We start from the raw sequence: 25,112 nt of genomic DNA, 5'->3' as shown, positions 1-25,112 counted from the left end.
GATAGTTGCTGTTTGATGGTAATAAAGGTATTGTTTTTATTTATTTATTTATTCTTTGTCCAATGTACAATACATATGGAATGAAATAGACATTAAGTAGTATATATAGGGATAGTAAGTAAAAAAGAAGAGGAGTGGATGAGAGGGAGAGAATATATAGGATATATGAGAAAAGGAAAGGTAATTGGACAGGGGATGTTAGGCACATCAGTGCACTTATGTACGCCCCTTACTGGCCTCTTAGGAACCTGGAGAGGTCAATCGTGGAGAGTCTAAGGGAGAAATGTTGGGGGTTGGGAGTAGACACTATAGAGTCCGGTAATGAGTTCCACGCGTCGACGACTCGATTGTTAAAGTCATATTTTTTACAGTCAAGTTTGGAGCGGTTAATATTAAGTTTGAATCTGTTGCATGCTCTTGTGTTGTTGCGGTTGAAGGTGAAGTAGTCGTTGGCCGGAAGGACATTGCAGCATATGATCTTGTGGGCAATACTTAAATTGTGTTTTAGGCGCCGCAATTCTAAGCTTTCAAGACCTAGGATAGTTAGTCTGTTTTCGTAGGGTATTCTGTTTCGAGTGGAGGAGTGAAGGGCTTTTCTGGTGAAATATCTTTGGACGTTTTCGATAGTGTTGATGTCTGAAATGTGGTGTGGGTTCCAGACAGATGAGCTGTATTCGAGGAAGGGTCTGGCATAAGTTTTGTAGGCTCTAGTCAGTAGTGTGAGATTGCCAGAGCAGAAGCTACGTAGGATCAGGTTAACAACTCTGGAAGCCTTTTTGGCGATATAGTTGCAGTGTCAGAGGAAGTAAGCCTTTCCCAAGTAAAGCTACCTTTTGTAGTTGACTGGTGGTGATTTTGTCAATGCGATCGGGAGTCCAAATGGTGCTCCAGTTGTTTTGGAGTTGTAAACCACCTATTTAGTACTAAGTGGTATTTATTACATTATTTTCATCATTATTTGGGGGTCAGCAAACAACCTGAGTTGCCTTGTGATGAGATAGGCAGAAAACAAATTTAACAAATAAAAATAAAACAATCTGAAGCTTCATGATGTTGTGATTCCGTCTGAGGCCCCTCAGGGAACGGCTGATCCTCTGCCGGCTTCCTGCTCAGAGGGGGAGGATGAGGAACAGGAGGTTCAGGCAGACGGGGAGGAGGAATCTCAGGCTGAGGGAGAGGGAGGACAGCCAGAGTCCCCCGAGAGGGAGCTCTCCCCAGCAAGCAGCCTGGATTCCTTAGATGAAAACGCACAAGCAATAATCGATCTCCGGCAGAGAAGAGCAACACAACGAAGGGGACAATTAGCCAGGTACTTTCAGCACTAAAGAGGCAACAGCTGGGTTTGGGTGTGGTGCTCTCTGGAAAGGCTGAAAAGGCAGACCCACCCTTCCTGGCTTGTGGAGTATTATCTTTGGGAGTCCTGGGACCTGGCTGTGATCTTTGGCGTCTTGGAATTCTGGTTTGTGACTTTGAATACTGAAACCTTGGGGGAAAAGGTGTGGGTCTTATTCTCTACAGTGGTGGGTGTGCCAGCAAGAAGTCTGCTGTATTGTCTGGCCATCAGGACTCTGCTGTGAAGTCTCATAGCCTGCCTGTTAGGAAGAACAGGTTTTTCTCTGTGTTTATTTTTCAAACTATAAAGTGCTTTTGCTTTTACCAGCGTGTCTGGCTGCTTTTTCCAGTTGGTGTTGAAGTCTGGGGGCACCCAGACAGAACACATGAGGAGTCAGTAAGTTGAAGAGTTAGGGTCTTAATAGACATCAGCATTTCCCTGTTTACTTTAAATATTTCATGTTTCCCTTCTTACATCCCAATTTCCTTAACTGTAAAACTGCAAAAGTTTAACAATATGTATTTTATTGGAAGGACTTGTAGTATAAGGACTTGTAGTATAAGGACCCGGATTGTAGGGGCAACATACTGGCTCTGTTAAAAAGTCGCCCTCAGTCTAAGGAGAAGGGGGGCATAAGAATTGAATGAATGAATGAATGAATAAAAATAAAAAAATTAGAATTTTACTGAACGGCTACCACCAATGACAAATTGAAATAACGTAATCCATGAAGAGTTGAAGTGCATTTTCCCCCCAGGCTAGACTGTGAATTCTTTGAGTTTATCTCATCATTTATAGCAGTGTTTTTCAACCAGTGTGCCATGGCACACTAGTGTGCCATGAGACATGGTCAGGTGTGCCGCGAAGCTCAGGGAGAGAAAGAAAACAAGAGAGAGAGAAAGAAAGAAAGAGAGAGAGAAAGAGAAAGAGGGAGAGAAAGAAAACAAGAGAGAGAAAGAGGGAGAGGGAGAGAAAGAGCAAGAGGGAGAGAAAGCAAGCAAGAGAGAGAGAGAGAAAGCAAGCAAGAGAGAGAGAGAGAAAGCAAGAGAGAGAGAAAGAAAGAAAGATAACGAGAGAGAGAGAAAGCAAGAAAGCAAGAGAGAGAAAGAACAAGAGAGAAAAAAAGCAAGAGAGGAGAGAGAAAGAAAGAGAGAGAGAGGGAAAGAGAGGGAGGGAAGGTGGGAGAAAGAAAGACATAGAGGGAGGTAGGGAGGGAGAGAGAAAGAGAGCAAAAAAGAGGAAAGAAGGAAGAGAGAAAGAAAGAAGGATGGAGAGATAGAGAAAAAAGAGGAATGGAGAGAAAGAGGGAGGGAGAGAGAAATAGAGCGAAAGGGAGGAAGAGAGAGAGAGAGAGAGAGAGGAATTTTTTGTCCAAACTTTTTTAGCCGCCCCTCCCCCCTCAATGTGCCCCATGGTTTTGTAAATGTAAAAAATGTGCCGCAGCTCAAAAAAGGTTGAAAATCACTGATTTATAGAAATATAAAATGGTCACTGCAGATTTCATTCTTTTCTTTAAGAATGGGAATTCTAAGACCTCCTGCAAGAAAATGCTATCTATCATTATGAGCCTTCTCCTGAATCATAGTGAATTATACTAATATGTTGTCTTCATTTTACTTCAGGGAGGAGACCTTTTTGATGCAATTACCTCTACAAATAAGTATACCGAGAGGGATGCCAGTGGAATGCTGTACAATCTGGCCAGTGCCATCAAATACCTTCATACCTTGAACATTGTTCACAGGGATATCAAACCAGAAAATCTGCTGGTAAGTAAAACATTAAGTGGTGATAGAGATTATGATACTGAACAATTAAAACAATCATCTATCAATCATCTGTCTCAAATTTCAGACTATTTAGGGCAGTGCTTCTCAATTATTTTCTGTCACCCCCCTCTCCCCCAGGAAGAAGTAAACCTTTGGTACCCCCAGGTCTCCAATCTGGGCTCCAATGGAATTTTAGTGTTAATATTCATTATTTTACTTATTATAAGCTGCAAGCAATCTATCAGCTGTTCTACCCACATTTATTTATTTTATTTTTATTTATTTTGTCCAATACACAATGAGAGTTTTAGTGGTCTGACAACTATTACAACCAAACAAGTGAACTATCAGTCAGTTGCCCACAAGCTATTGTAAACAGTCCATTGTAGCGTGATTCCTGGCTAAAGCTTGTCTTAGAGTTTGGCCTGAAACTCAATAATAATAATAATAATAATAATAACAACAACAACAACAGTAACAGTAACAGTAACAATAACAATAACAATAACAATAACAATAATAATTTATTAGATTTGCATGCTGCCCCTCTCCGAAAACTCGGGGCGGCTCACAACAATGATAGAAACAATATTATAGTGGCACAAATCTAATATTAAAAGAAATAACTAAAACCCTATCATATTAAAACCAGATAACACATACATACCAAACATAAATTATAAGGAGCCTGGGGGAAAGATGTCTCAAATCCCCCATGCCTGGTGGTATAGGTGGGTCTTGAGTAGTTTACGAAAGACAAGAGGGTGGGAGCAGTTCTAATCTCCAGGGGGGAGTTGATTCCAGAGGGCTGGGGCCACCACTCAGAAGGCTCTTCCCCTGGGGTCCGCCAGATGACATTGTTTAGTCGACAGGACCCGGAGAAGGCCAACTCTGTGGGACCTTATCGGTCGCTGGGATTCGTGTGGTAGCAGGTGGTTCCGGAGGTACTCTGGTCCAATGCCATGTAGGGCTTTAAAAGTCATAACCAACACTTTGAATTGTGACCGGAAATTGATCGGCAGCCAATGCAAGCCATGGAGTGTTGCAGACACGTGGGTGAATCTGGGAAGCCCCACAATGGCTCTCGCGGCCGCATTCTGCCCAATCTGAAGTTTCCGAACACTTTTCAAAGGTAGCCCCATGTAGGAAGCGTTGCAGTAATCGAACCTCGAGGTGATGAGGGCATGAGTGACTCTGAGCAATGACTCCCTGTCCAAATAGCAACTGGAAGACTGAAACCACACTTAATTCCAACAAGAATAAGGAAATAGGCAATGTTTGCATGCCTTTTTATGAACATTAAAACTTTTATTTATTATAAAATAATAAACTCATATTTACAGGACTACATGTAACTTACCATAACTTTCAAAGGGTAGGAGGTTAACCCAGGGCAATAGGAAAGGGGTGTGTGTTATAATAAGTCTATGCTGTAACTGCACATTTTGTATAGTTAAATGCTATGCTGTGGTGTGTCCAGTTCTTAAAAAACAAAGAACCGTCACAGTGTAAAGAGATTACTAAATTATAATTTCAAAATATGCATTAATCAATGAGCTTTTAGTTGCTGCAGAAAATTGGAATGTCTATTGTTTATGGAAGGCTGTAATAGTCTATGCTCACTTCATTTGGAAAGCTGGGTTTTCCCATTTTAATTGGAACATTTTTCCATAATTGCTACTATTTAGTGTGATTATTTTGTCAAATCATGGGATAGCTTTATAGCCATATAATAAGCCCAGGAGAACAACTTCTCTGACTGTTGCCATCTGCAGTGATCACAGAGCAGCTTAAAAAATATGGATAGCCTTTAGAATAATAGGATGCATATGGCAGCACACAATTATATATAGCTGGATTCAATTAGTAGTGTACAATTACACTGTTTTATTGCTTAGGTAAAACGGTGAAAGTACTACATAGTGAGTAATTTACACTAATCCACATATCTTTAATTGGCCTTCAGGGCTGAAAGGAAAATAAAATTTGTAAAGACCTTACTTTCTGACTAAGATGAACTTTAAATGATCATTTGCATTCTTTGATCTTGACAGGGTGGATAGTAAATCTATTACTGTTTCTTATTTCAGCCTTAATGATATATATATTTAATCTTTCTTGCTGAGGCTATAGTATTCAATCTGATACCCATCAGATAGCACCTTCATACACTCTCCAGTAACTCATTTCCATACTGGTAGGGAATTTTGGGAGTTGCAGTCCCAGCATATCTGGTGATTTAGGAGATGCAATATTGTCTCCCACATTATATTTGCTATATATTCATAGGAAAAAAGATTAATTTCTATATTTCTCCATTCAAGTTTTTTTTTAAATCTTTAGGCAAAATATCAACTATAAAAATATGAATTCTTTTAGTTGGTACTTCATAAACTTATGAAATTGTGATTCAGATTTGCAGAGATTTTCCTCTATAGTTTCCATTAATTTCAGCTACACAGAAACTTTAATGAAAATAACTAAAACTGTTTATTAAAAAGTAATGACCAAGAAAAACAGTTTGTAAGATTTGTTAGATGTTCCCTGATTTGTTAGATGTTCCCTGACATAAGCATTGCTAAATATCTGAAGTGTGATTAAAGTGTTACTAAAAATGTTGAGAAATAATTAATAGTATAGTAGTAGATCTACTACATCAGTAAACATGTTCTTCATAGTTAACAATCAGAAATATACATATGTTTTTACTACAACTGCAATTGTATTTTTCTTTCTTTTGGTGTTTCCATTGCTTTGTGTTGAGAATTTGATAGCAAGTTTTCTAAAGAGAAATTCTGTTTGCATAAATTTATTATAAATTAACTGGAGGGAACAATACAATTCCATATTTAAAAACCTTACTATTTTAGAATATATATTTGTTGATATAATGGCCTCTAATAAGAGCCTTTGCGTTATTTTTATTGCTACCAAATTAGGAAACATGATTTATCTTTGCCTCTGATCTTAGAATGGTTTTGGTTGATGCCATGCTAGAAAAAGTATCATAGGAAAATGAAAAGACACACGTGGGAGATTTATTAGAAAAACATCTTATAGCTTCCTGCACATCCTAGAAATTTGCTCTAGAAATGGAGAATAATTGAGATGGGAGGTGCCCAACAGCATCCTATCACCAGTGATGGACTGCCAAAATTTTGGGAACAGCAGCTCCCATTATTACTTACAGCTCTCTGCACATCCTAGAAATTTGCCCTAGAGATGTAGAATAATTGAAGTGGGAGGTACCCAATGGCATCCTATCACCAATAAGATTTCATTCTTAAAGGATATGTTAGTATGAAAAAGACAAGCTCTGTCTGTCCCTTATAGAATTCTTTATTGGCCAAGTGTGATTGGACACACAAGTAATTTTTCTTTGGTGCATATGCTCTCAATATACATAAAATAAAATGTAGATTTGTCAAGAATCATGAGGTACAGCACTTAATGATTGTCATAGGTTTCAAATAAGCAATCAGGAAACATAAATTGTAAGGATAAAAGAACAAGTTACAGTCATACAGTCACCAGTGGGAGGAGATGGGTGATAGGAATGATGAGAAAAAAGAATAGTAATAGTAATGCAGCTTTAGTGAATAGTTTGACAGTTTATATTCTCTTTGAGAATATAAAAAAACAGATTGACTTTGTTAAAAAAAGCAAATTTGTAGCTTAAAAGTATGCATGTCTTCGAAGAAAAACAGACTATGTTTACAGGTGGTGACCTCTGAGTAAGAAGTACAGAATTCTCAACAACTAAAAATATTTGATGGACAAATTATGACTAAGCAAATAAAAAGCTTCAAATAACCTTCTGCTTATCTAAGTAAAATACCTAGTCAAGAATTATACTAAATTAAACATAAGTTGTTATTTGTCTGTTTGTTCTTTACATTGTTTATATTCCTCATTTTTAAAAAATAAGTCAATGTCGTGAACATATCCAATATCTCCAGCCTCCTCTTTTCATTATGACTCTTGTGTAAGTTCCTCTGGTATTTTCCAAGCAAAAGCAATAGAGCAGTGATGATGAACCTATGGCATGGGTGCCACAGGTGGCACATGGAGCCATATCTGCTGGCACATGAGCCATTACCCTAACTCAGCTCCAATGTGCATGTGCGTGCCGGCCAGCTGATTTTCGGCTCCTCCAGAGATTCTGGGAGGACATTTTCGGCTTCCAGAGAGTCTCCAGGGGGATGGGGGAGGGCATTTTTGCTTTGGAGCCTGGGGAGAGTGAAAAACAGACATATCAGGCCCACCAGAATTTGAGAAATGGGCTGTGTCAGGGCTCCCAGTAGGCAGGAGAGGCCATTTTCGCCATCCCCAGGCATTGATTGATTGATTGATTGATTGATTGATTAGATTATTATGCCGCCCCTCTCCGTCGACTCGGGGCGGCTCACAACAATAACAAAGACAATGTAAGAACAAATCTAATAATTTAAAAAACACTAAAAACCCCATTATTAAAAGCAAACATACACACAAACATACCGTGTATAAACTGTATAGGCCCAGGGGAGATGTTATGGGTGTGGGCATTTACACATGTGCGATAGCACATGCACACACGCTTTCGGCACCCAAGGAAAGAAAGGTTCGCCATCACTGGCATAGCGCATATATTCTTTCAAAGGGGATACTTGAAAAATAAATCTAGTTTCTCACAATTGTAGATTGAAATGTGCTGCATTGTATAATTTATGTTCACCTCATTTTGTTCAACAGCAGATGTTATATTTTTAGAAAAGAAAATTTATAACCTCCTGTGTCCTTTGTGTAACAGTGGCAATGAAGATATATATTAATCCTAACTGTAGGTAATTGTCTGACTGCCCATATTTTTCCCAAAGGTTATCCTTACTTTCATGAAATGTTTCATGGTAACATTTTATAGCAGTCAACAGAAATGGATTTCCCTACAAGCACAGGGCAGCTGCATTTTTTCTGTGTGATTTAATAATGATCATAATGATCATAATAATCATAATAATCATAATAATCATAATAATCATAATTTATTATATTTGTATGCCACCCCTCTCCGAAGACTCGGGGCAGCTCACAACAACAATAATAACAATGTTACAATGAAACAAATCTAATATTAAAAAACATCTAAAAACCCCATCATTTAAAAACCATGCAACACACGCATACCAAACATAAAATATAAAAAGCCTGGGGGAGGTGTCTCAGTTCCCCCATGCCTGGTGATATAGGTGGGTCTTAAGTAATTTGCAAAAGACAAGGAGGATGGGTGCAGTTCTAATCTCTGGGGGAGTTGATTCCAGAGGGCCGGGGCCACCACAGAGAAGGCTCTTCCCCTGGGACCCGCCAAACGACATTGTTTAGTCGACGGGACCCGGAGAAGGCCAACTCTGTGGAAGCTTATTGGCTGCTGGGATTTGTGTGGTAGAAGGCGGTTCCGGAGGTATTCTGGTCCGATGCCATGTAGGGCTTTATAGGTCATTACCATTACCATTTACCCAACTTCTGCCCTTTTATGGGGACATTTCAGATATGTTATGAAGACTTCCATGACCTGTGACAGAAAAGAAAGTGGAAATAATGATGATGATAATGATGATAAATAAATAAAAATCATCCTGTGCCACTACATAAATTATTTTATTAAATAATTAAACTTAATAGTTTATAATTTATAGTTTATTAGATTTGTAGGCCGCCCCTCTCTGAAGACTCGGGGCGGCTCACATCATAACAGTAATACAATACATTACAAATCCAATAATAAAAATTAAATCCATTTAAGAAAGCATTAATAACATAATAAAATCCCTAACTATGCAATCATACACATTCAACCTAATCTATCATACAGTAAGGCCAAAAACATAATAAAAAGGGGTAAGAAAGGTGGTAATAATAATTATAATAATTTTAAATCTGTAGATTTAAACTATATATTTTTTTAAAATATAGACTTTAAAAGAGAAAAAAATCTATAGAATTTAAAAGAATATTACTTTTTAAAAGTCACATAGAAATGAGACAAAATCGACTTTCTGAAAACCAAAAGTTTCATCCATTCCTACTGTCACATTTTAAAAACACAGGAAACTAAACTGAACATCTTTCACTAGTCCAGAAATGTTTTTAAGGCTTTGTTTGATTAATTAAAAATCCACGTTACCAAGAATAAAAACAGGACTGGACACTATGCCAAAATTGTGATCACATATAGATGGAACCATGTACATAAAAGTTGTATTGCCTTTGGACTCCTATATTTTAGTTATAATATTTTGCCTCATGGTTGAAGAATTGAAAACTGGTTAGTTTCCAAACCTTTCCCACTATCTCCACACTACTTTGTCTTTGTCTTTCTTCTTCACTCCAGATTCACACATGACACTGGAGAATGGCAAGGCCTGCTTCCTTGAAGTATATAAGCTTGGCTATTAAGAGAAGATCATATTTCTGTCATAACTTAATGGCATTTTTGTTCTCAGGTCTACGAGCACCAAGATGGAAGCAAGTCACTGAAACTGGGAGACTTTGGCCTGGCCACTATAGTAGATGGACCTCTTTACACAGTTTGTGGAACTCCTACCTATGTGGCTCCAGAAATCATTGCAGAAACTGGGTAAACTAACTTCACCTGGTAGAAGAGATTCAATTGACAGCTGTTTTCCCCCCCCATATGATTAAGCAATGCCCTTTTAAATAGAAACCATACTGAATTTGAATTTTGATATCTTATATTTATAAGTTTGTTCTTATATCATACAAACGTGATATAAACTACAGCTTTTGTTTAGATGAGATCATTTAATTTAATGAAGTTCCTTGCCAACGTATCATTTTCTGTTGCCTTTATTTCCCTTAGACCATACATTCTTGATTTCCTAACCATAATCCCTTATCAATTTTAGATATGGCCTGAAGGTGGACATCTGGGCAGCTGGTGTGATTACTTATATCCTGCTATGTGGTTTTCCTCCATTCCGAGGGTATGGGCTACGATTTTCTATTCATCTCTTAAGAATGCATCTCTTAACTATTCTATCAGTTGCCCATATGGTTTATTTCTCTTGTCTGGGTGTAATATTGGCCGTTAGCCTCTTTCCATTCGCAAAACATAAAAAAGCAGTAGAAGAACATATTGTTACTAAGACTTAAATACTAGGGGAAATCTCTTTTTTTTCACAGAAACCTGAGTACTATGTTAATAGAATTGTCTACAGTGTAAACTGTATTTAATGGAAACAAGAAATATGCAGGGCTTATAAATGTCAGAACCATTCCAATATAAAACTGATTGCTTTATGAGGCTTTTCTTATTCTCATCTTCTTTTTCTTTCTCTTTTCCTTAAATTTCAAATTTGGCATTCATGTTTACGCTGGTCTGTGACTCTAATAAATATTTGATTTGCTATTCAGATTGCTCAAGTAATGGCAGTGCATCACAAAAATAGTTGTGCAGCTTTTTAAAAAGCTTTTTCTCTTTTTGCTTGTCTGTAGCTTATTAGGAGCAGTGAGAGAATGACAGTTTTATTTCTTTGTTATGCAGAAGTGGAGAAGACCAGGAAGTTCTTTTTGATCAGATTTTGATGGGACAAGTAGAGTTTCCATCTCCATATTGGGATAATGTATCTGACTCTGCAAAGGTATATTGAGAATGTTTTTTTTCTTCCCTTTAGGACATTTCTTTATGCACCCATATCTTTGTTCTTCTATTGCAACATCATGTAAAGTTTATAACACACACACACATATACACACATTCCTATTTTTGGAGTACAAAATGCACTAGAGTATCAGACGCACCTTAGCTTTGGAGGAGGAAAACAAGGAGGAGGAATTCTGCGTCTGCCTACCAGCATCCTTTACCTGGTCAGCTTCAGCACATTAGTTCACTGATTGTGAGCATGTGCACACATGAACTTGCTTAGCTTATACGCGCCTTGTTGGGGCTGTTAGGCAGCTTCAAAAACACAGCTGATCGTCAGAGGGAGCTCAGTGAGTAAAGTAGGCAAAGTATGGAAGTGGTAAGACAAGGCAGCAGCTGTCCCGGCTTGCCATTTTGGGCCTTGTGGCTCACATTTTAAACCTCCAAACACTCTTTTTTTGAGCCATTCAAGGCTGCAGGGATCGCCAAAGCAAATCACCACCGATCGCTGCCCGAAAATGCAGTCTGCAGAGAGGGGCGTTATGCAAATCTAATAAATAATAATAATAATAATAATAATAATAATAATAATCAACAGACGATCCAAAGTGCAGACTTTGTAAAGAAACAGATGAAACAATCGATCACATACTCAGCTGCTGCAAAAAGATCGCACAGACTGATTACAAGCATAGACATGATGCTGTGGCACAGATGATCCACTGGAACTTGTGCCGGAACTACCATTTACCAGTGTCAAAGAACTGGTGGGTTCATAAACCCGAAAAAGTGGTCGAAAATGAGCAAGCAAAACTACTGTGGGACTTCAGACTTCAGACTGACCAAATTCTGAAGCATAACACACCAGACATCCTGATTGTGGAGAAAAAGAAAGTATGGATCATCGACATCGCAATCCCAGGAGACAACAGAATTGAGGAGAAGCAGCTAGAGAAATTAGTGAAATACAAAGATCTAAAAATCGAGCTGCAACGACTCTGGCATAAGCCAGTGAAAGTGATCCCAGTGGTACTTGGCACGCTGGATGCAGTACCAAAGGGTCTCAGTGGACATTTGAAAACCATCGGAATTGACAAAATCTCCATCTGTCAATTGCAAAAGGCCACTTTACTGGGATCGGCAAACATAATTCGCCGCTACATCACGCAGTCCTAGGTGCCTGGGAAGTGCTCGACTGGTGATGAAATACGAAATCCAGCATAGTGATCTCGTTTGCTGTGTTGTATTGACATAATAATAATAACAACATGATAGAAACCAAAAATGGAACATATGGACGCTGAAAACGCAACGAGCAAGGGCAGCGATCAGTAACTATGTGCTTTGGTGATCCCCGCAGCCTTGAACAGCTCTCAAATGGAGCCTTTGGAGGCTGAAAACGTGGGGCACTAAGCCCCAAAAGGCAAGCAATTGTCTATGGCAATCTCTGCAACCAGGAAGACGATGCATGGAGGTTGTAGAGTGGGGGCAGGGGATGGGCAGGGCTCCATTCGGAGTATAAGATGCATACAATTTTTCAGCCTCTTGTAGTAGGAAAAGTGCATCTTATACTCCAAATGGAGTAATCCAGTGTGTGTGTACATACATGCATGCATGCATATATACACACATACACTCACACACCTAGATCACATATACCCATACTGTATAGCACGTATAAAGATCATGCTACATATCACAAACATAGCATTAATTATAGCATTTCTTTATCGTTCTATACTAAATATGTTTAAGATTCTAAATCAATAACACTCCTATGCTTTTGATAGTTAACTAAATCTACATCCGATACTTCTTCATCACAACTAAGTACTTTGCATTGTTAATTTACTAGATTATACATCTCCAGAGTTATTAAAGAAATGATACAATTAATGCCATGTTTGTGATATGAAGCATGATTCTATTATATACGTGATTGATATAAACAATGTTTTAAATAACATTCTAAGAGATGTATAAGCCTTTAAGGCCAAATGAAATTATGAATATTACAATATCTGGAAGGAAAACCTTTTAGCTTAGAAGGACTATTATCAAGGGCAGGTAAAGAAGATACTATCTAAGTATGTTTGGTTGTGCCCAAGAATAGAACCTGGATTTTTAAAAAATTGAATAAATTAGATGAAAAATAAAAAATGCAGTGTTATTACTGGAATTGATACTTTTCTACAGAAGGCATTCTGGAACTGAATACTGTATAAGGACTTGAGAAATTAACAAGCATGTTTTCTGGATATTTAGGAAAATATTTTCCAAATTATTTAGTAGATATTAATCATAAATATTGTTACAAATATATTTGACCATACTTATATGCAATACTATTTTGAATTTTTCAAATGATTTTTCAACTTTTAGGTTTTTAATAAACTTTTCAGTTATCAGCTTTATACATTAAAATGCAAGGTTGCAATGTACAGCGATACCTTGTCTTACAAACTTAATTGGTTCCGGGAGGAGGTTCGTAAGGTGAAAAGTTCGTAAGGCAAAACAATGTTTCCCATAGAAATCAATGGAAAACCGATTAATGCGTGCAAGCCCAAAATTTACCCCTTTTTCAAGCCAAAGCTCTTGTTTTTGCGCTGGTGGGATTCCCCTGAAGCTCCCCTCCATGGGAAACCCAACATCTGGACTTCCGAATTTTTGCGATGCTGTAGGTAAATCCCAGGAGGGGAATCCCAGGATCGCTCTGCTGGCAACGGAAGTCCGGAGGTGGGTTTTGAGGACTTCCGTGTTTTTGTGATGGTGCGATTTCGCTGAGGCTTCCCTCGCTGGGAAACCCCACCTCCTGACTTCCGTTGCCAGTGAAGCGCCCGTTTTTGCGATCCTGGGATTTCCCTACAGCATCGCAAAAATGCAGAAGTCCAGAGGTGGGGTTTCCCATGGATGGGAGCCACAGGGGAATCCCAGGATTGCAAAAATGCTTCGCTTGCAATGGAAGTCCGGATGCGGGGCATCCCAGTGGCGGTGGCGGGTTCGTAAGGCAAAAAAAGTTTGTAAGAAGAGGTAAAAAAAGTCCGAACCCCAGGTTCATATCTCGAAAAGTTCGTATGACGAGGGGTTCGTATGACGAGGTACCACTATATTTCATCCTTGTATCTTACTTTTTTCAATGTATTCAGTGTTGTATTTGCTATTATCATCTTTGAAAAATTCTTTATCAAATGTATCACATTAGAATGAACTTACTGGCTGTAATACTTTCATTTTACAGGAACTAATAACTATGATGCTTCAGGTAGATATAGAACAGCGATTTTCAGCTTTGCAAGTGCTTGAGCATCCATGGGTTAATGTAAGTGAAGGTTGCTACTGGTTTTATTTTGGCCACACTGTGTTTTATTGCATTATTTGTCAAATCAGCTGGAATGCTGTTTTGGAAATATGAAATTTTTAAACATTATAGCAAAATGTAGGCTTATTTCCAATAATAACTTTCTCTGCATATATTCTGAAAATGAATTTAAGAATATGCCAGACCCAGGATGGTGTTGTGTCTTTAGAAAGTGTAACTAACTTTCTGAAGTTTTGCCAATTCCAGTTCACAAACTTGTTATAAAGGACCTGCCATATCAGGATATTTTTTTTCATTAAATTTAAAACTGAATAGGGTTCTAAAATTTGTCTTTAAAAAAAATAAAAACCAACTAGCAGAGGAGAGAGAATTCTGGATAAAGTTTAGGAGAGGAAGGAATATCCAAGATATTCCAGATAGTTTGATTAAATTGCTCAGAAATTATTTTCCTTGCTTATACAAAAAAAAAAAAAAGAATATGTAATTCATATTGCGATACATCAAACTCATCCATTGCTATAATTTAGGCACAAGTTTGCGCTTATAATGTAATTTAATAATTATTTTACCTATCCCTCTTACATGAAAGATTTAACATGAAGGATGTTTATTATATTCTAATCAAAATTTATATACTGGTTGGTTTGATGCACTTTTAAAAAAAAGAAAGCCAAACTTTAGAATATACACATATTTACTCAGCAGTGATCAATCTAAAGTTATTTCAGCCTGAAATAATACAAATCTAAATTATATAAGTTCCCATTTCTCAATAGAAAGTTTGTTACATTGAATTATTTTTATCAGTATCTACAAAATAAAACTTCCTGTTCTACTAGTCTCATTTTTATGAAAGTAAATTTATACCTGTTAAACTGAGCTTCTACACTCATTATTATTCCAAAATTCACACGAATGTACATTTTATAACCTTTTCCCAATTTCTCAGGATATTTATTTATTAAATTAATTTATTAAATTTATGTACTGCCCATCTCACTATCTCAATTACTGATTTAGCAGTCTGCAAATTAGGTCTATGTCAGAATATTTATTATAATGCTTGTAGCATTATGTGCAAGTATTCCAACTGACCGAAAAGGAATTTAGTACCTTCCAGATTTCAGAAAATCACATAATTGTTTTCAAGTTGAGTCAAAGATAAAATTATTCTGAACGTCTTGATTCTAACTAAAAAGTTAAACTTAAATAAACTTGAAAATGTAGAAACATTAGATCCATCTTTGCCCCAAAAAAAGCTTCATAGAGTTCCACTCTGTGAGATAACCAAAAGAAACAAAGCACAGCCTAGAATTCCAGTGTCAAAACTGTTTGTGAGGTCAATGATACAAATCTGGTTTTTCTCCTCAATTTATTTAGTAGCTAGGAAGGAACATTATGCACCTTCTACTTATGATATTTAATATTTTCAAATTTTAGTATGATTTGGGAGGAAGACATCTTAAAACTATTGGATTCCTAGCATCATTACAAATATGAGCCATTTATATTATCATAGAAAAATGATAATACAACATATTGTGGCTGGACTTTGTAAGCATTGGTTTGTGTATATTGCAGAAGATCAACTAAGATTTGTCAAAATTATTGTGAGGTTATATTGATGCGTAAGGCATCTGCATTAGGCAATTTTAGGGTCAAATGGTTCCATTTTAGTTTCAGAGAAAGAAGCCTGACTGTGTTGCTGGTTAGTGGAAAATAGACATGTTCAGTTCTAATTTACTCAAAAACTATTTGCTTCTGAATCAGTTTCTAACTGAACTGCCTCTGATTTTTGGACGAAGGGTTATAAACAAACCTTAGGTTTCTCTTAATCATTATAATTTACTGCTTATGTTGCAATCAAGGATATACCTAAACTTTTTCGTTTCATGAAATATTTCAAATGTATGGCTGAAAGGAATAGAATAGAATAGAATAGAATTCTTTATTGTCCAAGCATGATTGGACACACAAGGAATTTGTCTTTGGTGCATATGTTCTCAGTGTGCATAAAAGAAAAAGATACATTTGTCAAGAATTATGATGTACAACACTTAATGATTGCATAGGGATCAAATAAGCAATGAGGAAACAATCAATATTAATAAAAATCTTAAGGATACAAGCAACAAGTTACAGTCATGTAGTCATAAGTGGGGGGGAAATGGGTGATAGGGTTGATGAGGGAAAAACTAGTAGTAATAGTAGTGCAGACTTAGTAAATAGTTTGACAGTGTTGAGAGAATTATTTGTTTAGCAGAGTAATGGCGTTTGGGGGAAAACTGTTCTTGTGTCTAGTTGTCTTGGTGTGCAGTGCTCTGTAGTGACGTTTTGATGGTAGAAGTGGAAACAGTTTGTGTCCAGGATGCAAGGGGTCAGTAAATATTTTCACTGCCATCTATAGATAAAAAATTATTTTTTTATAAATAATAAAACACATTATGTCTAAAATAGCTCAGAAAATATTGCTTTAAAAAGAACTTCGGCTGTAAGTACAAGAATATGGAAATTCCTAATCAAGATTGTTTAATTTTTATTTACAATTGCTATGAAATTATAACGACTGGTCTTAAAAATACATTTTAAAAGAGTTTTAAAAGGGTCTGACAGAAAATGTGAAATCATTCTAAAAATCTATATGGTTTATGAAATAACCATATTCTTCTGAAGAACAAGATTCTTCAGGTTATCTTTTGGTGTATGAAAGTGCCTGAAACAATTGAAATTAATATGCCTTGTTTTATGGTTACCTTCAGCATATTACATTTATTTATTTATTTATTTATTTTATTTTATTTATTTATTGGATTTGTATGCTGCCCCTCTCCGTGGACTCGGGGCGGCTAACAACAGTGATAAAAACAGCATGTAACAATCCAATACTAAAACAACTAAAAAACCCTTATTATAAAACCAAACATACATACAAACATACCATGCATAAATTGTAGAGGCCTAGGGGGAAAGAATATCTCAGTTCCCCCATGCCTGATGGCAGAGTTGGGTTTTAAGAACCTTACGAAAGGCAAGGAGGGTGGGGGCAATTCTAATCTCTGGGAGGAGTTGGTTCCAGAGGGCCGGGGCCGCCACAGAGACGGCTCTTCCCCTGGGTCCCTCCAAATGACATTGTTTAGTTGACGGGACTCGGAGAAGGCCCACTCTGTGGGACCTAAGTGGTCACTGGGATTTGTGCGGCTAAAGTGTATGAGAAATCATAGTGGAAAACATGATTATAACTAGAAGTTATAATACTTTAGTATCTCCAGATAGGATTTTATTTAGGAGTTCTTAGTTGATGATAAAAGGTTAGCAAACTGTAAAGTTTAGAGTCACTAAATTAATTATATTTCTGAAAATTAAAAATCTTTGAGACAGAATGGTTTTGCATAAATGACCACAAAATTGTTAAAGACCTGAAATGAATTACCTGCTTTTGTTTTGTAGGATGATGGCCTTCCGGAAAATGAGCATCAGTTGTCAGTAGCTGGGAAGATAAAAAAACATTTCAACACAGGTCCGAAGCCCAACAGCACAGCTGCTGGAGTTTCCGTTATAGCAGTAAGCATCTGCAATGCATTTTTCCCATACATATTTAGAAAATTATTTATTTATTTTTTGAGGAACCGTCCCCCTTGTTCAATTAATATATTCAGTTTTAATTGCAGAGAAAAACAGATATTCCATTATTCCATCATTGGGAACTCACACTTTTTAATTGCTTCATCATCCTAAAATGCTAGGCAGAATACATATTTCTGATTGAGAATCAGTCATTATGAGGAGAAAAATTCAATACACATTCCCTGTGATGAACATTTAAAGAACATTTCATGGGGAAAAAATATCATATTCCAATTATGAGCAAGAGGAAAAATACACATGTAAAGTACAAAGAAATGCAGCCATTTTAGACATATATATATGGCTGCCTAATTAATTTGATTTGGCCATATTATCTAAATTGGCTCAGTACATGTCACTACAAAGGCTCCCAGTTTTGCTATGCCACGCGAGGCTAATCCATGCAGTGTTCTGTGTTTGAGAGATTGGCACCTGCCCTGTCAGCTCAGCTGATGATCAAGGTATTATTAGTTCATCTAAAATTTCCTTACCGGAAGAATTTTAAGATTTTTCCCTAACTGTAGTGAAACTGTAATAGCCATAATGAATTCCTTTTTAAGGGCACCAAAAAAGTTTATGATGACTTGTTTGACATAGACCAGAGGTGTCAAACTCGCATCATCGCATTATGTAAACATGTTACGATTTTTTCTCCCTTTGTTAAAATGGTGGGTGTGGCCAGCATGTGACACATCCTGTCTGTGGGCCACAAGTTTGACATCCCTGACATAGACAGACAGACAGACAGACAGACAGACAGACAGACAGACAGAGTCATCAAAGAATCATATACTAGCAAGGAAATGGATAGGGATCAATCTATTGGCATATTGTCTTTTATATTATGGGATGCATTTAGATATATGCTTGTGAATTTTATTCCATTTTAAATAGTTTTATTTTGCACACAATTTGACTAAGTGCTTCCTTCCAGGCAGAAGTTAAAGTGTTATGAGATTTAAATAGAGTCAACATAAGTCTTTCAACATACTGCAGTTGTATAGCAGGACATAGTATGAGAGATTATGAGACCTGTTTAACATATCATCTGTTTATCATAGTACAAATGGAAATGAACCAGGTTCACTTTGACCTTTTTCCAACAATATATATTTAAAACATGAATTTAATAGTAGTGAAATGATTAGTATTTGTTGATCTCTCAAACGTATGCAGGATATACGATTCTACTAATAAATATAATGGAGTAGTCAATTTTTTTAATGTTCCCATCTTTTTTTCTTTAAGTCTGCCTACATTTTAAGCTTCCTTCCATAATTATGCCTCCCTAAACCATGCTCCAGACTGAAACATCATAATGATTCATTGAACATGCTCATTTACCGCATTAGACTGATCAGAGTTTCTTCCCTAGCTTCACTAAATTGTAGATGGTACAACCAGCAATTGTAGGTGGTACACTCTGGGTAGTTGTTGTATTAGCCAGAGGCTGATTTTAAGTCAGCAGAAGTTTAAAAAATAAAAAAACAAAAACCCAACTCATTTGGCAGAATTAGCAAATTCACCCTCTTTACCATGGAAGATAATTTGTTATCTTTTTCTTAGATTTGGACTTTATTGTTCCTATTATGTTAATGGCATCATCTAACATACTGTCAATATTTTTTTAATTTTTTTTAATAGGGAAACCACCATAGCTTTCCCACAACTAAAACATCCCATTGTATGCATTTTTCATATGAATTGCCAGGTATATGCATAACTGTCCAGCTGAAACGCTTTTCAATTGGACTGCCAGCACGCTTGCCCGTGAAATGTACCGCTCAGTTCTTCTACTCTGCACTGTTTTTCATAGTTCTTACAACTTCTCAAAATGCTTTGCTAGTCCCTTTTGCACCCATTTTTGCCTTCTTTATTGCGTTTAGTTTTGTTTTTTAAGTTTAATTTGCAAGATTTGCATAAAATTTATTGTTTTCAGTACTCAGATTTTTTAAAAACGAGAACAGGTATTGCACTGCAGCTTCAAACTGAGAATAAAAATGCGAGAATAAAGAAATACACAGATCTTTGCATTGTGTTTAGCACTGTGTTGCTTTGGCACCTTATCAATTTGCTATTGGGCTTACATTATTCTATAGCTCTCCATCATTTTGCTTCATTATAAATTTGAACAAAAAACCTGCAGTTCCATTTATTTTTTAAAAAATGTTGATGATACCCTATTTTTCCCAAAATAAGATATCCCCTGATAATAAAAACCCAATCGAGTTTTTGAGTGCATTGCAATAAGGCCAAGCACTTATTTCAGGTTTCAAAAAAAAATATAAGATAGAGTCTTATTTTGGGGGAAACACGGTATGTTTTTACTAGCTAACACTCACAAACCACTCTAACTTTCATCAACTTTATAATACAATGTTAATAAATAAAATAATATTTATTAGTGTTTCTAATCCAATTCAAATGTACTGTTCTGTATGTACCATGTATTGTAATGTTTAAAATGTTTCTATGTGGGCTGGAGTCTATTATGTATGCTACCTGGTACCTCAATAATAATGTCAGATAGCAATAGCAATAGCACTTAGATTTATATACTGTCCATAGTGCTTTAGAGCAGGACTCTCCAGCTTTGGCAACTTTAAGACTTGTGGACTTCAACTCCCAGAATTCCTCAGCCAACTTTGCTCTCAGAGTTGAAATTCACAAGTCTTAATGTTGCCAATTCATAAGTCTTAATGTTGCCAAAATCGGAGACCCCTGCTTTAGAGCACTCACAGAGCAGTTTACAATGTCAGCATATTGGCCCCAACAATCTAGGTCCTCATTTTACCAACCTCACAAAAGATGGCTGAATCAACCTTGAGCTGGTCAGGCTATGGGCAGAGTTAGCTTGCAATACTACAGTCTAGCCATTGTGACGCCATAGTTCCTGCAATGGATATAAATGCAGTACAAGTAATCCTTCAGTTAGAACTTTAATGGAGCCATTATGATTATAAGTCATGATGACCTTAAAGCAGATCACCCACATGACCAACCCAATTATACAACCTTTTTTGGGGTGGTCATTAAAGTGAATGCTGCAGTCATTGAGCAAACCAATTGTTTACTGTGGGACAGTTTTACCAAAATTCAAAAAGAATTGTCAGGTTTTGGCAAGAATGTGGTAAAATGTGATCATATGATATTGGGACACTTAAAATGACTTTAAATGTAGGCCAGTTGCCTAACAATTGACATTGATCATGTGACTGATGGAACTTCAGAACCAGGGAAGTGATTTCAAATGTTTGCTAAGTCAAGGACTACTTAGAACTAAGCACAACTTAATACAGGAAACTAAACTAAATGTAGGCTTGAAGCCTGAATATAGGCTTAGAAAGGGCATGCTGAATATATGACATCTAATGCTGACTTCTGTATCCACTTGATTTCCCCGTTCCGCTTTAAATGAGATGGAGTGTTCATTCTTCTTACAAATATAAGGTTTGACATTCTATTTTTACCCCCTCAAAAGAATGGCACTTATAAAAAAATACAAAAATAAAGGACAAATTGTTTAACATATAACATAACATCATCCAATATAAGAGAATATTTGTAGCTCAGGGGTGAATTTGGAATCCTTGGTGCCAGAGGTGGGCTGTTAAGGTGGAACAGTGGCATTGGCTCCCTCCCTTGGCTCTGAGTGCTAGCGGAGTCCAGCGCAATTCTGCTACTGCAGCAATCTACAACACGAATCATAATATCAAATTGAAACGACAAACTGTAAACATTGATCGACACAAAGTTCGAATTACAAAGAAACTGAATGAACAAACCCTTAAATCACTGATACGTGTTGGCACTAGCAACTACGTCAAACACATATGGATAAAACTTTAGGGAAATCTACATTACCTATATGTTTAAACCACAGACCGCTAAACATTGAAGCCCCAGCTCTAACGCTGGCCCTCTCCTCTTACTACTCTTTTTTTTACTCTAATTTCCTATCCCTCTTCCCCTCGTATCTCTTCCCCTTCAACCCACTCCCCCTCTTCTTCTCTCTTTACCCACTTATGCATACTATATAAGTAAACTATAATTGCTAGAATGTACATTACATATATTCCCTTTACTTTTCTGTACCCTGTTTTTAATGTATACATTCAATAAACATATTTATTAAAAAAAATCTGCTACTGCAGCTGTGAATGAGTGGAAACAGAAAAACATGCTGAAACATGGGCGCCCCTGCGTCTCCATGCACGATTCTGCAACCTGCACAGCTGTAGTAACAGAGTTGCGCTGGACTCCACTAGCACTCAGAGCCACATAGGCGAGCACATGTCAGTGTTCCACCTTAGCAGCCCACCTCTGCTTGGTGCTCCCTAACCTGGTAGTTTTCTTGCAGAGGTTTCATTCATGATGATGTTATTCTTGTTTGGTAATCAAATGTCTGCAAGAAAACATAGAAACGTAGAAGACTGACAGCAGAAAAAGACCTCATGATCCATCTAGTCTGCCCTTATACTATTTTTTGTATTTTATCTTAACCATCAAGTACTAAGGACCCTGTAACATCATCCATTATAATATGAGATCTGGAACACTACATAAACTTTTTAAAGCATTTCAGAAGTTTACACTACAATCATTTAACTTCATTTACTTGATCAAAAGCTTTCTCTCTTCCTGAAGTTCACTGAAAGTGGTATTCTGGAGTGATGGGAAGGTCAGTTCCTCTTGCAAAAGCTTCCATCTTCTTCATATTGGCTTAATGAAAGGGGCTCTTTCATTGAAATGTCTTACACAGAAATATAGGTAACGTTATACTTAGATTCTTATATTTAAAGATTTCCCGGTATCTACATTACTACATGTCTACCAGTGTAGGGTTCCTTCTCTGCAAGCGTGGAAGCAAAAACCCCCACCAAAATTGGCAAAATCTCACGCATGCGAGTGAGCATCCTCATGCGAGATTTCACTTCTGGCGCATGTGCAGAAGCCGAATCTCACACGGGCATGCGCATGCACACATCTGGATGCGTAGATGCGTGTGCATCTCCATTTCCACTACCACACTATAGTGTGATCTGTACCAGGTGCAGCCCACTACTGATATCTACACATTAAGAAACCAAAGCTGCTTATGGAATCCCAAAACACATGCACTACATATTAATATGCAAGCACCATTCCCACCATTATTCTGATAACTGCTCACCTTTTTCAATCAACCCAGCCTTTAAATGTGGCATTTTAAAAAAATCAGTCCCTTTCCTGAACCCCCAAAATAAGAGGGAGCATACTTCTGACATTTTTAACATTGGCTGTGAAATTGTACAACAGCTGTTTGGAGTTGCTTTTCTTTTACAGATTTTGTAGAAGTTCATTTTACCCAAATCCTCTGGACACCAGAATGATGAAAGATTTTAAAAGAAAATTATCTTTTAAAAATGAAATACAGTTGACATTTTCATGAATTTGATGGCATATTCGCATCTCTCTTCCATTCCCTCTGTCAGCTGTAGACATTAAAGGGAAAATGCAATGACAGACTTTGTTGAGTACTGTTGATATCTAGGCACTTATCACTTCATCTGCCATTTATGCAAATGCATATTAAATATTAATAGTTCTTTTCAAATTTTCTTGAAGAAATACATTTCTAAACATCCAGTTTTCAGGTTCTTAAATGAAATTTCTCTCTCTTTACCATGCTGTGTAACCAAAGCTAATATAATCTTTTCTCTGAGGTTATATTTTCAATAAATAGATAAAGACAGCAGCATCAGTAAACTATTTTCTTTACACTCTTTGATTGGATGAAAAAAATGTGTTAAAATGAGAAGTAATTGCTTCAATACTGTGAGGACTTTCCAGCAATTTGTCACTGTTTTCTCTGAGTATTTAGAACTAGTGACTTAACTGCTGCCTTGTGGTGTCTGTAGTTACTAAAGAGGAGAACTGGTAATTAGGGTTTAACAGATGTCTTGAAAGACTCATAGTGAAGTGGTATTGCCCTGAAGAATTGATTAATAACATTTTCCTGTTTTGAAATTAATGAAAACAAATGAGCCTTTTCCTTGTTTAAAAAAATTAACAGGGAGGTAATATTGTATATTAGTGAGTTGCCGGCCAATTTATTTTCCTTATTGTCATTATACTGGATAAATTAAGATCCAATTATATATGTTGCTTTCAAGGAGACACAACAAAATCTAAGTTTGCTTTGATTTTTGGACTTTCCTTTTTTATCTATAAAAGTAGATTATTGTTTGAGGCATGAAAGTACCATGTGTTGATGAGAAGAAGAAAAAAAAACCCAATGTAATAATGAAAGTATATGACCTGCAATTCTCAGAATAGTAAATACAATCCAATGTATGGGATTTCACATAACTTCTACTTCCCTCTATTTTTATGCACGGTATATATGCTGTGGCATTTTTTAATTACAGTGACTACCAAGAGCTAAATAGGATTTGACCAGGGTTCATCAGACATGGGTAGACAGATGGCGGCATGACATAATATAACCCTGATGCCTTTCAACTCACAGAGCTTAAGTCCAGCTGAGTTGCATACATCATTCTGATAGCCACTCTATAACCCTCTCAGCAGCCACCTATACCACGACCTAGATTGCTGCTAAAACTACTGCACTGTATGTAGTCATTTAAAGTGCGAATGTCCATGAATTCAATTCCCAGTAGAGGATTTGAAAACCATAGAATAACATCTGGCTCCTGCCTTACAAAAATTCCAAATGCAATGAAATTAGTCATCTTTCCTCTTAGTAGTCCATATAGCTGAAAATTAAAACCTGCAATTGTGTTTCGAAAATCGTTCTATTAGTTTGATTGACTGAATAAAAAGAATAATTAAAAGAATAATCATTTTTATATTAATACAAATATCAATTTAAACTGGTAAGTAGCATTTTGGCAGTGGTTTTAAAGAAGAGCTAAATGCCCCAAAGAATAAAGTAAAACTAGTATAAACCATAGCTAGGGTTACATTTTATCACACTTTTGTCCAACCAAAGCTTAGTTGATTAAGAGTGAACTTCTGTGCATGCTTAAGAACTAAGCGGGATTTACTTTGGGTTGAACAAATATTGGATCCCTGGTTACTACAATAACATTCCATTTTTTAAATTTAGATCCTAACAAAATGAGGAAACACCATGTAAAAGTTGAAAATTTGGGAAGATCTTAGAGAGTATCTGTTCTCAAGCCCTCTCTAGTGAAGGAGTCCACTATTAAATTCTATGCCTGAGTCCCATTGGGATTGGGCGGCAAAGATGTCGAATTAATAAATAATAATAAATAATAAATCCCCAACAGAAGCAGCTCCCAGGAAGGACATCCCTCCCTTCTCAAAGTAGTCTGTTCCACTAGTGAACAACTTTTACATTTATGACAGCTTATATCGCTGCCATCACATTTAATAAAAGAAAGCCTTGATTGCAAT

General features: G+C 36.7%; 1 protein-coding gene across 3 annotated transcripts in view; it reads left to right on the top strand.

Annotated features, from left to right (window-relative positions):
• Window positions 1–25,112, top strand: part of DCLK1 (doublecortin like kinase 1) — a 201,131-nt gene that overhangs the window by 156,471 nt on the left and 19,548 nt on the right. For all 3 annotated transcript variants that reach the window (XM_070751703.1, XM_070751705.1, XM_070751704.1), the window contains 6 exons: window positions 2,956–3,102; window positions 9,585–9,718; window positions 10,008–10,085; window positions 10,646–10,742; window positions 13,983–14,063; window positions 17,511–17,624. In XM_070751703.1, the coding sequence (XP_070607804.1) occupies window positions 2,956–3,102; window positions 9,585–9,718; window positions 10,008–10,085; window positions 10,646–10,742; window positions 13,983–14,063; window positions 17,511–17,624 (651 nt within the window). The remainder of the gene's footprint in view (window positions 1–2,955; window positions 3,103–9,584; window positions 9,719–10,007; window positions 10,086–10,645; window positions 10,743–13,982; window positions 14,064–17,510; window positions 17,625–25,112) is intronic.

This window comes from Erythrolamprus reginae, chromosome 4, assembly GCF_031021105.1.
Source record: "Erythrolamprus reginae isolate rEryReg1 chromosome 4, rEryReg1.hap1, whole genome shotgun sequence".
Classification (NCBI taxonomy): domain Eukaryota; kingdom Metazoa; phylum Chordata; class Lepidosauria; order Squamata; family Dipsadidae; genus Erythrolamprus; species Erythrolamprus reginae.
This window is presented reverse-complemented; position numbering and strand designations above follow the sequence as displayed.